Source organism: Globicephala melas, chromosome 8 (genome assembly GCF_963455315.2).
Source record: "Globicephala melas chromosome 8, mGloMel1.2, whole genome shotgun sequence".
NCBI lineage: Eukaryota > Metazoa > Chordata > Mammalia > Artiodactyla > Delphinidae > Globicephala > Globicephala melas.
The window spans coordinates 76,364,944-76,379,494 of record NC_083321.1 but is presented as its reverse complement, the minus strand read 5'-3'; the positions used below and the strand labels follow the sequence as shown (position 1 = coordinate 76,379,494).

General features: G+C 37.4%; 1 protein-coding gene across 2 annotated transcripts in view; it reads left to right on the top strand.

Annotated features, from left to right (window-relative positions):
* TRPC6 (transient receptor potential cation channel subfamily C member 6) overlaps positions 1 to 11,546 on the top strand; it is a 116,532-nt gene extending 104,986 nt beyond the window's left edge. For both annotated transcript variants that reach the window (XM_060304470.1, XM_030883701.2), the window contains 4 exons: positions 1,354 to 1,428; positions 8,604 to 8,687; positions 10,152 to 10,227; positions 10,925 to 11,546. In XM_060304470.1, coding sequence (XP_060160453.1) covers positions 1,354 to 1,428; positions 8,604 to 8,687; positions 10,152 to 10,227; positions 10,925 to 11,076 — 387 coding nt within the window. In that variant the 3' untranslated portion in view covers positions 11,077 to 11,546. The remainder of the gene's footprint in view (positions 1 to 1,353; positions 1,429 to 8,603; positions 8,688 to 10,151; positions 10,228 to 10,924) is intronic.
* The last annotated feature ends 3,005 nt before the right edge of the window (positions 11,547 to 14,551 follow it).

Sequence of the window (14,551 nt, the reverse complement as noted above, 5' to 3'; positions counted from 1 at the left end):
CCTCACTTCACCTTCAATTTATACAGCTAGGTATATTTATATACTTCAATTTATACAGCTTCCATTTTTTGCATGTTCAATTTATACAGCTAGCTGGTTATGACTTGGGGGAATCTGACAGACAAGTAAGTCCTACATTGAAAAGTTCAGAAATCAATTGATCACATGTAATATGGGAGACCAGGTTTGGCGTTAAGTAGTTCAAGAAAGAAATATCTAAGGAGACTAATTGGAAACAGTAATCCCATGAGGCAGTACCATCTTAAGAAGCCATGAAAGTGAAGAGGTCTAGTGCTTAGATGAAGGAGTAGAACAATCACAGTGGGTTTAGAAAAGTGTGGAGCATGTGGAATGCTGTGTGGAATGCATGGGGGTGGGGAGGTTACTCTCAGCAGGGAACTCTGCAGGGGACAGAACTCTATATCCAGGAGCACTGAGGGACTAGATATCTCCAGAGGAGGAGGGCCAGGAAGGGAACAGGTGTGGATATGGTGTCATATTATGGGGACGTGAAGGAGCTGGCTGCTTCCAATTCCCAATTTTAATGAGGAAGCACATTTAATTTTCTCTTCAAAAATAGGAAGAGAGGCAATGGGCAAAAGTTGCAAATAGTTCATTTTTAGTTCTATGTAAATAAAATTTGTAACAACAAGATCTGCCCAACAGAGTGGTGGGCTGTCCTGTGAAATAGTGAGCTCCCCATCATTGCAGGTAATCAATAAATGTTGGCTGACCAACATTAGGAATTTATAGGTTTTCCTACACTGGTGAGCAACTGAGCCAAATGATTGTAAAAGTTCCTTGCAGCTATAAGATTCTATTATTGAATGATTTGCTACTTACTACATGAGATTCTCAAGTTAAGCTCCCAGAGCTCCAATTTCCTCAACTGTAATATGGGAATAAAAATTGCATCTACATCATGAAAATCAAATCAGATAAATATGTAAAAGTGCTTTGAGAATTCTAAAGCCCTCTTTAAATGTATTATCATTATTCTGTATAGGAATTTTGGAAAAATATGCCATCTTTGGTGCTCTCCCAAATGTATAACTTACAGAACTCAGTGTGTTGAGTGGCAAAAATTTCCCTCACTTTACTTAATGTTATTAAGTGTGTAGTTTACAGGTGTGATTAGAGCTGCAACCCAAGACAATTCAGTCTCCAAAAGGAAATGTCCAAGTACTCACCAAAGGGAAGACCTGAATAAGAATATGTTTCTCTCATTGAAACTTGCTGGAGAATTGGACCAGATGGCTTTTAGAATATGGAATAAAGAAAGAGTGAAATTCGTTTTATAATTCCCAATGTAAAATTAGTGATTGTACCTATTTTACTCTCTATCTTTAAAAGAGAAATGAAGAAAAGAAATTTGGAATTCTGGGAAGTCATGAAGACCTTTCAAAATTATCACTTGACAAAAGACAGGTAAGATCACATTTGAAAATATGAAACCACGAGTAGGTTCAGGCTTTCTACTCAGAGAAAAGGACAGATGTTCAGAAGCAATTTCAAGAAACAGTAGACACATTAAAGAATTAACAATTTAACAATGCTCAAAGAATCTGTTATTGAGAAGTAAAAATAAGCCTGTGTCCTGTTAATCAGCAAAAAGAATTACATGGCTGTTTAAGACAGATAGTAAACAAGTATACTGGGGTACTTATGGGTGATGGAATATAGAAATTGTGATGTAAAGAAGGGAAAATTGAAACAATAGGGACCTGATGGAGATATAATTAACTTAATTCTCAGCAGCTCAGGTGGAGATTATGCACACCTAACAGAGCTGCATTATTTGTCAGTAATCGAGAAGCTGTCACAAAAAGGCACCCTAAGAATTTAATGGCTCCTGTCATCAGCCCAGTTTATAATGAGCAATGTACCCTGGAGCTGCATCAGGAGAAGGCAGTGTATCCGGTGGGACTAGCATTCAGTTGCACATATCATGGTGTTTTCAATAAGACAGTTGTTTTTCCCCCTCTCATTTAACTCTCCAGAGTTGGCAGTACAGGACTGTTGCCAGGAGTGAGTCTCTCTGATTCTCCTGGATTTTTTTGTCATAGTCAGATGCAAGATGACACCTTCACCTCCAGACATCTCACCCACTTTTCAGGCATGAAGAAGGAATGGGGCAAAGGAAAAGTGGGCCCCTAGCTGAATCACCCTCAGAGATGCCTCCCAACAATTTCTGTTATTATATCTCATTAGCCAGAACTCTGCTACAGGGCCACCCCATGGGACACAAATGCCAAGGAGGGATGCTATTTTGTTTTGTTTTTAAGCCAAGTATGTTTCCTCCTCCAACAAAATAGGAATACTCTTATGTATTGATATAGTATTGATATAGCCAGATCATTGAACCAAGTAGTCAGAAGATTGGGATCTCATCTTATCTCTGCCCCTTTAGCAATTCGTTTGACTTCTCTGAACCTTAATTTCCTCATCTACAAGATAGGAATGATCAAGTTGTACAGCCCATCACACAAAATCGTTGAGAGGATTCAGTTGATGCTTTGTAAATCACAAACACTATTATACAAATAGTGAAGTACTTGTTATAAAGAAGCAGCTTTTTGTTATTTGGTTATGAATAACTCAATAAAAATTTTTCAAAAATAGGTCAGTGTGAGTTGGATTTTATAGTTTTCCAGTAAGAAATTACTTGTGCTGAAAGTATGATGAATGCATGATAACAATAAAGCGTTGGACAAATATGAGAAAAATTCAAGGGGGATCAACATGGCTTTTTTCTTTACGATAGAAACTATAGTGTCTTTCAAATCAAATAATTTTATTTTCTTTAGAGTTTCTCAAAAAATGTGGAAACTTAAAATTTGTTTTAATCGTCTGGAAAATACATTTTATATTTTTTAAACATAGCTTGGATTACTCTACACTTTCCGATAGCACATATTTCAATCCCAGGCGAAAGCAAATTCTTTAACAGCAATACGAAGCCTCTGGTATCTGATCACAGTGGTAGATCGATGAAATGTTGATTCCAATGTCAGCTGAACCTTCTAGAGACCCTTTTGAGAGACTGTTTATTGTGGCAGCCATGGGAGTGTACGGCTCATGTTTTCTTTCGAGAGAGCCTGCTTCAAGGAGTTCGGTCAGCTGACAGCCTCCGGCTGCAGCATCTTTGGGGTCCCCTCAGCTTTCCCGCCATGGCCATGCTCTTTAGGTCCCGGATAGTTCAAGCCAACACAGGACCTCTCTTCGGGCATTCTGCACCGCAGCTCCCCGTTGGGCTGGCTGACTTTCCCAGACAATCTTACTACCTTTCCCTCTTTCCCAGGTGAGCCATGCCTCACGGTCTGGGAGCTTTTTATGCCTTCTGCTGCCACTTCCCATTATCTTTCACAGGCATAATTCTGAATACATCTCATATTTCTCACTTTGTCTTGGCATTTGATTTCTAGAGGACCAAATCAACACAAGTGTCTATTTTCCCTTACCATTTAAGCTTGTGGTGAACAAAACTGAGGCATATTTCACATAGCTTGCTTTTGCTTGATACATTAACTATATTCCTGAGAAAATGTTTTTTAAAGCAACCATTTATAGTTCCAATCAGTTTTGCCTGTTGCTGTGTGTTTTCCCTAACCCATTTGCATGGCTTTTGTTCATTCTTTTTCATAAAGTCTATGTCTAAAATGGCACAGTTAAGTTTCTATTTTGCTGGGGTCTTCTTTCTTGGCTCCTTGAAAGTTAAAGTGGTTAGGTCACACAAACCTTCCTTCACATCTGCTTCCTTCACATCTGCTCCACGGACACTATATAAATCAGTCAGATGAGCCATATAAAAATACTTTTTAGCATATCTATTTATTATCTTTAATCATCTCCTTCAGCTCTGAGTATCACTGACTTTGGTGGTTAGCATTAGCTTTTCGGACATATAGTCTGAAAGGACAGCATACATTAATATTCAGTCTCTGCCATACTGTATTACATGTGTAAACCTGAAAATGCCAAATAACTTCTTGAATATTTGCTCTGTTCTAGCTCTAGAACAGATCTCCTTCAAGTAGTCAGTTTCAGAGCAGGTTTTACATGCCATGAACCATAGGCAAGTATGGAGCGTAGATGTTATTTTAGGATTTGGAGTCCATTCTGTACTGGATTGAATGAGATGTGGAGATTTTTTTGTTTTATCAGTTACATATCCAGGAACTATGTCCTTTAGCTTCTAATTAGGTCAGGGGCTTTCTTTTTAGTCATCTGATGAACCAGTTATATAATGTAGTGGTTCCAATTTGTTACTATCACCAGGGTCACTTCAACAGATGAATTTGTACAAATTACCCATCCTCTTCTCCAGGTCTATAGAGTTAAAATCTCTGGCCATTGGGCCTGGAAATGTGCATTTTAATAAGTACTTAGGAGATTCTAATGCTTATCTGGGTATGGGAATCACTGAGTATTTCATTCCCTGGATGACTTAGTCATGGACATGAGCACATCAGTAAAAAGCAATATTCAGCAAAGTGTCTCCAAAAGAAATAGAGCAGATTAAAACTAACCATGAAATAGGCCTAAAGCCACATAGTAGATAATTATCCTTCTGTACAATAATAATAGCTGTTGACACTTGTACAACATCTACTATGTCAAGCTACACACCTTATCTCTTTAATCCTCATATTAACTCTAGAAGGTAGGTAATATTATTTTCCCTATTTTATACATGAGAAACCTTAGGTTAACAGAGGTGAAATGACTTGCTCAAAGTCCCACTTCAGACACATGACAGAGCCAGAATTCAAATCCATATCTGTTTGATTTCAAGCAAGAGCTTTTACAAGCACTGTACCACATGGTTTCATGTCATATGTGCACCCCCTGCTGACTGATCATATTTCCTCTACATTTTCAGTTCATTGCTTTGATCCCTGCCTCAGACCCCTCAATGTGGGGAATGGGAGACTGACTCCTAGTACTATGTCCAACAACATAAAAAATTCCCAAGCCTGAGGCTTACTTGTTATTCTTAATGAATAACAAACAAGTTATTTAGTGTTCCTCACTCTAATCCTACAATGAAGCTGCAGCAAGATAAGAAATGCTAATATCAAACTAATTACTAGGATTAAAAAAGAAAAGAAACATAAAGAATGCAGGAAATGCGGTAGAAGGTATGGGGAAAAAAAGGACAGGCAGTGCTTTATTCAGAATCAGAGTGTGTATTTGCATTACACAGGAAGAAAGCTTATTACACCCAGTCCTTCCTGCTTCTACTCAACAAGCTCCCCTTTCCCACTCCCATCACATTATGCGTCAGTGCCATCTATAAATGTCCAAATCACTAAGGTTTAAATGCTATTCATATTGACAACTGAATTCCCTTGACTTCCCAGTCTATTTTAGTAGCTGTACATCAAAACAAATATAAATTAGAATTTTCTGCCACCAAGTGGTAATAATGCTTCTTTGCACCATTGGGTAAGTTTCTTCTTACATATTACTCCTTTGTGTTATTAAATTTTTAAACATGTATTTGTTGAATACCTACTATATATCAGAAACTGTTTAGAAATTTTTGCTAAATAAATGTTATATTTGCATCCAAATTCATACTTCAGATTTAGAGCAGAACTCTTCACATAAAAGTGATCCAAATTAATTTGTAACTGTTTAGTCATATACCATTTAACTATACTAGTGGTTCCCACTGAGAGGTAATTTTGATTCCACACTACCAGCAGTCCAGGGTGCATTTGTAATACCTGGAGACTTTTTTGGTTGTCACAACTAGAGAGGGGAACTGTTATTGGCATCTAGGGTGTCAAGGCCATGGGTGCTGGCAAACATTGTACCATGTACTGGAAGCCCCTGACAATAAAGAATTACCCAGCCCAAAGTGTCAAAAATGTTGCAGTTGAGAAATCCCAGACTCTACCCATTGGGTGCATGCAAAGAGGAGCTGTGTGTTATAAAACTGTATGACACACTGTAGCTGCAGTTATTGACACGTCAAGATCTACAATCCGGAAAATCTACAATTACACCCATTCTCAAATGAACAGAAAACTGTTTTCTGGCTTTCCTGGTACTGTTACCTCTTCTGTGTCATCCAGGGTATTAATTTGTAAGTCATCTGCCTCAGACCTTAAAACCATGTTTCAGATTTATCTTTCCCGTGTGGTTGAGCTGCAGCCAATTGGTTCACGAACCTGTATTGTACACGTCTTGTATAGCAAGTTGTTCAGAAACCAGGTGAACTCTATTAGTGACCCGAAAGCACTTCTCCCTTCATTCATTCACCAACCAACAACTTTTGAGCACTTACCATCTGCGGGACAGCGATGGCTCTTAAGGCACTGAGATAAACTAAACAAAGTCCCTCCTTCTGTAGAGCCCAGGAGGATGTAGACAATAACCATGTAAACAAGCCAGTGAATAAAGTAATTAACAATTGTGAAGCATGTTTTGAAGGGTACAAAAGGCCTAGCTTGCTCAAGATCTATTTTCATGGGGTAGGCAGAGAAAGCCATTTGAGGAGCTTATGTGTTGAGCTAAACTCCAGAGGATCAGACAAAGCAAGTCAGACAGGCAAAGAGCCAGGAAAAGAGTGTTTCAGGAATTGGGAATAACAAACCTTAAATTAGAAAAGAGCAAATGAAAAAAAGCCTGCATAGTGTTCATATAATATTAAATTTACAAAAAAGGATGATTGCCATAGGCATGGTGGGTTGTGGAGCTGCCTTAATTTGGAATGACCGGCACGAGTATTAAGGTCCACACATTCATCTCTAAAAAACTCTCAAAGAAGTATAATTTTTCACTTTCTTTTTTTCCATGAACACCATTTGGATGTGTTAGTGGCCTCTAACAAAAGAAGGAGACATCAAATTAATGATTTGCCACCATGAGGCTGTGCATTCATGAAGAGATGGATGTGATGCACACAAAGATTCCCTTTGCCTGGATCCTTTCGCTCTGATTATGAACCTGTCCTCACCCTCCATGCTTTATCATAAAAACTGGGGGATGGAAGTGATGACTCTGGTCATCATGTTTAATGATGTCTTTAAAGCATAAATCATAGTTTGAAATCCAGGAATCATATCTAATATATTAAATATCATTATATTTTATAATATTATAAAAATAAATGATTATGTAATTTGAAAATAAACATTAAAATATGTTGAAGTTTGCATTTGTTTCACGAATTCATAAATTAGTAGGACTTGAAGGACTGTAGAGGTCAACTAGGGCATTCCCTTCACTGTCAGAAGAGATTGTAGGGTTTCAGCTTCTCACCTAGTATCCCACAGCTAACTTGTGGCAGAGCCAGATTTGAGTTTTCAGGTTTCTGTCAAGCGCTCTTCTACAGAACCCAAGCTGCCTCTGGTTAATTTGGTCAATTGTACAATTTTATCTTAATTTTTTAAAAGTTAATATAAAGTTAAAAAAAATACGGACATTTTGCTGACATTATTAGAGAGGGTGAAATAAAAGGCAAATAACTACATGGAAAAGGATGCTATCTAAACAATACCTTCACAATGAATATGAATCTTGTCAGCCTTGCCATACTTTTCCCATTATTATAACTCAGCTAGATCATAGTTATTTATGTTATTCATTAAATACTCAGAACATAGCACAGCACCTTATATATAGAGGTCACTCACACATACCTGTTTAATGGATGAATGTGTGCATAGCTGCTTGAATTCAGCATGTGGCCATTTAAAGCATCAATGCATTGAAGTCAAGGATTTTAATTGAGCCTCATCGAGCTTTACCTGTAGCAACTTAGATGTCATTGGGAAATATAAATCATGGCTGTCTTAGTAGATAGTCTTGAAGCTTCTTCTCCCCTGGAAAAGAGTTTTGCACCCCCAAAAATGTATATTTGGAGATGCTGTGTTTTGCTCAATTTCTCCTACTTATTTCTTTGTAAAACCACTTTTTTCCCTTTAGAAAATGCCTTAAAGAGGTTTTTAATCATCCTCTTATCATGTTAATATGGTACTTTACCACCTCTCTTGCAGATTACTTTCCTTGTTATTTTCCTATTCAAGCAAATGTATTATTTGAAAAGTGCTGCCCAGATAGGATACTATATATATCCTAAAATTCAAATGGTTTATTAGTGCTTTCTTGGCACCTGAATCCTATCCTACAACAAAGTCTTACCCTGGTGTTTCTTCAGGAGTCTTAGCACAGTCTCTACTGCAGGTGTGGATGGTGTAGTCAATCATGCTGGACTGTGGATCCCTCATCAATGGACTTCTGATATCACCACCGTTATTTTCTCAACTTGTTTGCCTCTTCCTCCACCAAGGGTGTATCTGTGGGAATGTTAAAACATGACTCTCATGATAAAATGATTGATAACCACAAAGTCTAAAGAGTGTCCTCAGACAACCTCTAATAGACACTGAGAGGCTGAACACACCTAAAGTGTCTATGATTTGTCTTGGAAGACAGAATATTAAGCAAATTGAGTTAAAATGGCACTATACATATAGAAAAGATTATTTATATATATGAGACTTAGTTCACATATATAACAATGAGATAAATATCATCACATTGAAAAAAAATTAAATGATAATCAATTTCTAATTCTTTTCAAAATACAGTTTGGACATAGTAAACAATCAAGCTTAAGAAGTTCAGAAGATTTCCAGTTAAACAGTTTCAGTAATCCTCCAAGACAATATCAGGTAAGCATTAATTTTTAAAGAAATAAGACTAGTTATTTGTAATATTTAGAAACTCAAACTATGTGATTAGTTAAGTGAAAATGAACTGTTATGATATTTTTCTCAATATCAAAATAATACACTAATTCAAAAAAATATTTATTGAGTAACTACCACGTACCATGCACTTTCTAAGTACTAGAGATATAGAAGCGAACGAAATAGATGAAGTCTTGCCATCATGGAACTTAGAGCCTACACGTTTATTGTAAAAAGCCTATCTTACTAATGTGAATTCTCCATTGTTGTTCTTTTCCAAGTTGTTTGGGTTATTCTGTTTCTTTGCCTTTCCATATAAATTTTAGAATTGATTGTGTATTCCAAAACTGTGACTGTGTTGAATCTATAGATCGATTTGAGTAGAATTGTTGTCCTAACTATATAAAGTCTTCCAATACATGAACACAGACAAAAAAAAAAAAAAGTCTATCTTACAAAAAACATAAAGAAGAGAGTAAAAAACCCCACCACTGAGAAGTAAAGACTACTTACTGTTCGTGAATATTCTTCCAGATGATTATATGTATGTATATAATTTTACATATAGTTTAATATTATTATAGAAATGTATATGTAATATTATATAAATGAGTTAACAAGACTTATATAATGAATAATAGTTTTTCACTTCACAAAACATATATTCATATTAATTTTAATGGATGTACTATATTCCTTTGTACAAATAAATAATCCTCTATTGATGGACATTTAAGGGTTTTTTTTTTCACTATTGTAAGTAGACTACTATGAACATACTTGTCCATGTACTTAATTACATCATTAGGATAAGTTCTTGAAAGTGGGATTTGACTATCATTTAGTTTAAGGTTTAGGTAGCAAGATTTGGTTTAGCTATATATCCACCCAGGACTTCCTGCATACTTGCTGAGCCTCTTACTTTTTATGAAAAGTACATAGTAAAAGCAATATCCTCATGGTGGAAGCTCAAGTGCTAGAGAAATATTATTACATTGAAGCTAGCCATTCCTAAATTATTAACAAGTATAAAATCAAAACTGGCTCTATTTCTTTGTAATGGAGGGGAAAAGCCATAAATGAGGGCACATTTGCTTAACTTTCCATTTCCACGTGCAGAAGTGCACACCTCTGACCTGCCCAGCTGTTAAGGCTGTGTCTTGTTCTAACACTTTCAAGTAAAATACAAGCAATGAAGGATTAGATGTTTGCTCTGAACTTATTCTTTTCTCAAGAATTAACTTTTCAGTCATTAGTCCTGGTGATGTGAAAATTACTTTTAAAATCTGGAGATAGTATGCATCCCCTACCAGATAAATCATCTTAATCTTTCATAGCTATCATTTCTGAAGTGCTTACTAAAGAGAGAAAAAATCAGACACTTATTCCAAATGAGTGATTTATCATGAACGTAAAACTAAGATGGATTTCTCTTTTCTTGTCTAGAAAATAATGAAGAGGCTCATTAAAAGATATGTATTACAAGCCCAGATAGATAAGGAGAGTGATGAAGTGAATGAAGGTGAGTTGAACACAGGGACAAGTCAGCCCCTGAGCATAAGCCAGGACCTGGGGCCTGAGGCAGAGCTGAGGGAGAGCTGGAGAGATGGGCGTGGGAAGGGTGAGCTTCAACAGGAGAAGACAGGATCTCGCCAACCATCAGTATTGCTACACACTGGGGAAATAGGCTATGTCTCCGCAGTTGGGGGCAGATAACACTTGCTAGATATGTAACTACAGTCATCTCTTGGTATTCGTGGGAGGTTGTTTCCAGGACCTGTGTGGATACCAAAATCCATGGGTGCCCAAGTCCCTTATATAAAATGAAGTAACTACTACAGTCTACCCTCCGCCTCCGCACACCTAATACCCGAGGAGAGCGAACAGTGTTATATCCGTGGGGGGCTTGGAGGGAGAAGGAAGTGGTTGGGAATAGTAAGGGTCCATTGCCCCCAAACCCTGTAACATTTGCCACCAGTGTTTCCCTTCCACTGACTTCAGGAGGACGACGTTGTAAGTTTTCTCTATAATCTTTTCACTAACCAAAATACTGAGCTGAGAAAATAGAAACCTGCCCCCATTAAAAAGTGATTTCCTTTGAAGGGATTCAAAATACAGGTGTATGTGGCATTAAGGCTCATTTCAATCTATCCCAGAATCACTAGTTTCTCTGCATTACGTATTTACAATTGACTTCTTATCACTCTTGTTTTGCAAAGGGGAGCTGAAGGAAATTAAACAGGACATCTCAAGTCTCCGCTATGAACTTCTTGAAGAAAAAACTCAAAATTCAGAAGACTTGGCAGAACTTATTAGAAAACTTGGGGAGAAATTATCAATGAAACCAAATCAAGAGGAAAGCAATAGATAATGCAAAGTCTTTCTTTAAAATTCATATTTGTCCACTTGAAGCCATGTTATTTTCTGATTTATTTTTTTAACTGGCAATATGACCAGCTTTTAGAGAAGAAAATGTTCAAAGATAACTTGGGTCATCCTATTATTTGGAACTCTACTATTTAATATTTTTGATGATTAAATTTCATTATTCAGGCTAAAGGTTGCAGATTATGATGAAAATTATTCCCAGTTGTTTGGTGCTTGTTGTGTAAACTGCTTTCTTGGGTACAACTATTGTGATGATGTGATTGCCATGTAGTGTTTGCCTGGGAATCATTTTAGCTGGCAGGGCAGACACACCATATTGTGGTATTTCCCTGATGGAGATATCAGGTACCTTCTTGCCTGCTCTATGGATCCCTTGCTGGTGACTTCCAGACTTGAAATCTAGAAAAAAATAATCTCTTGCCATTTAGAGAATACTGTTTAATCATCTACCCTTCTTAGCCCCCACAGAATATGATTGATAATATCTGCAAAATGGGGTTAAATCTTTCCTAAATTTTCTGATTCATCTCTTTGAAAATGTTACACTTACCAGTGAAAGTGTTTCCTTCACTGAACTCTGGAAACATAGTTCAGTTCTGTGTGTGTGTGTGTGTGTGTGTGTGTGTGCGTTTGCACATGTGCATGTGAAATACTTGTCCTATTTTCTTTTGCAGCCAATACAGATACTCAAAAGCTCTTTATATTATACTTTTTATTGTACAATGTACAATTTTTTATTTTATTGAAAAATTATTGGCCAAATAAGAACACTTTATTGGAGAAGTATGAAAGCCACAAACAATTATCGTTATTTGCTTCAATTATAGCACAATTTTTGTGCCATTTCCAAGGGGCTTTACAGGTGAATTCCTATGTTTGGCCTCAAATGTAAAGCAAAAAACGTGTTGAGGGAACTTGCAAATACTTAGTATGTCCTACCCTCCTCTCAAAATATATAAAACAGGAATCTGAATTCATGAGCATTTACCAAGAGGTTGCTATTACTTACTGATGATATGAGGCCATATCTAAAACAACTAAAAGAAAGAAATGAAGGTTCACTATTCAGCTACCCAAAGACTGTCAACATTTGGATGATGCTGAGTATTGACTGGAAGTGCTGCTTTAAATTCAAGCAAATTTTAAATTTCATTTTAAAGATAAAATGGTCACAGGGGCTTCCCTGGTGGCGCAGTGGTTGAGAGTCCGCCTGCCCATGCAGGGGACACGGGTTCGTGCCCCAGTCCGGGAAGATTCCACGTGCCACGGAGCGGCTGGGCCCGTGAGTCATGGCCGCTGAGCCTGCACGTCTGGAGCCTGTGCTCTGCAACGGGAGAGGCCGCAACAGTGAGAGGCCCACGTACCGCAAAAAAAAAAAAAAAAAAAGATAAAATGGTTACAGAGGATCTATTTAGCCCCAACTTTGATTTAGTTTACATCAAAAAGCCTTTATGTAACCAGATCAGAAAATATAGCTGAGATTTGTGATTTTGTGTTTGGTTATTACTTATTGAGAAATTATTTAGTGATACAGAAAAGGTCTGTTTTCAAATGTTTTGTGACAACATTTGAATCAGAAATTTTAAAAATCAACCTCAAAACCAAATGCACTATCTGCAAATTAAAACAATCTAAATGCATAAAGTTTGTGTGTCATGCCATGCAAGAGACTGGCCTCCAAGCCACTATGACAGCAAATGGGCTTGACTCCAGAAGATTCTGGAAAAGGTATTTAGACGTCTCAGTGTCTTTTAAGTTGGGTTGACTTGACAAGATGTAAGTTTTAGGAAATGCAACAGGCATGACAATGAGTTCCTCAGTAAAAGACACTGCCATCAAGGGCCACCTGTTATTGTTCAAAATTAAATGTCCTGAAGTCAACACATTTTCCTTGAAGTGCAGCTGAATTGGCATCTCTTCTAATTTCCTTTTAATTGGAAGATGAAAAGACAACTCAAGCATATTTTAAGAAAGGCTTTAAAAATTCCAGCAAGAACTTAATTCAAGGCATATTGGCAAAGGATTGTCAAAGCACAATGATCCTTCAAATATCTCAAGACCACTGGCTTTAAATCCTGTATTCATGTTGCAGTAAGCTTAATCTTTTAAAATTAGGTGGTTAAGAAATTTAAATGTGTTTATCCAAACTGCTGTCTCTCATATTTCTCCTCTGTGGTTTGGTGCTTTCTGGAAGTTTGGGTACCATAAGGAGGACAGAACAATGATATCTGGCACTCTGACCATACAGCTACTCCCTGAGGCGCCAAGCCCTGCCCACTCCTCATGGCAGACCATCCACCAAAGAACAAAATGAAGCCCCTGGTTTTGTACATCGCTGCCTAGTTTGACTCTCTGCTGTTCTCATTACTCTGAGACTGAGAAATAACACAAATTCAATATGATTTTACTAGGAATATAAAATGAATCACCAGAATCTAGTCTGCTTAAAACTTTGCCAGGGATTAAAAGGAATAAAAAATGTGTCTGACCTCAAGGAATCTGCAACAAAGTAAAGAAATAAGACTTAATACAACTATAAGAAGTGTTTATTGAGCACTTACCATGTGCCATGCACTGTGATAAATGCTTTCCATGCTCTATATAATTTAATCTAACTTAATGCTTACAACATCTATATGAGGTAACTATTGTTACTATCCTCATTTTAGAAATGAGAAAACAGAGACTTTTAGTGGCTAAGTAACTTGCACATAGAGCAAGTGTCAGAACCAGGAACAAAACCTAGGCCTGCCTCTCAGCAGAGGCCTCACAGTTACCTGGGATCTTGAACAGCTATTTTGGAGTGTGGTTGTCTCATTGTGAAGCTTATATTTCAACCTCTAGGTGAGGAAAAATGGGCTGTATCTGAAAAGCCAAAATTCCATTCTATACCCAGTCCAGAGATACGCAATCATGTTAATCAAGAAAGGCTAGGGGTAAAAAGAATACTTGGCTTCAAAATGATTGCAGATACAAAAAAGAATAAAAGATGGAGATTTATATTAAGAGGTGGGGATAGTGTGAGCAAGGCCAAGAGTTGGGCATGAGTGTGGGACACTAAGGGAGAAATAGTGAATTCAGTGGCTGTGACTTGGTGAGAACAGATTGACTTTATTTGGACAATCTCTGCCACCCATCCAGCACTATTCCAGTATTAATCTTATCACTATGTGAATAGTAAAAGAAAACCAAAAACTAAAATTTTACTTAAAATGGAGAGACTATACAGTAGTATTTGCCAAATAGGCAGCCTGACCTACGAGTGCCCCAATAGAATCACTGTCAGGACCAATTTCCAGCTTTGGGCCAAGGGTTTTCTCTAAGTGCCACGTTCTAAATATGGCCTGCATCTATTCTGATTCTAACAAGCAGATACAGCCTCCTTCTTCACTCTGAAACCGTCCGTCGTCATTGTGTGCCAGGCAGGGTTTATGAAAGCCATGGCAGCTGTCCCCGCA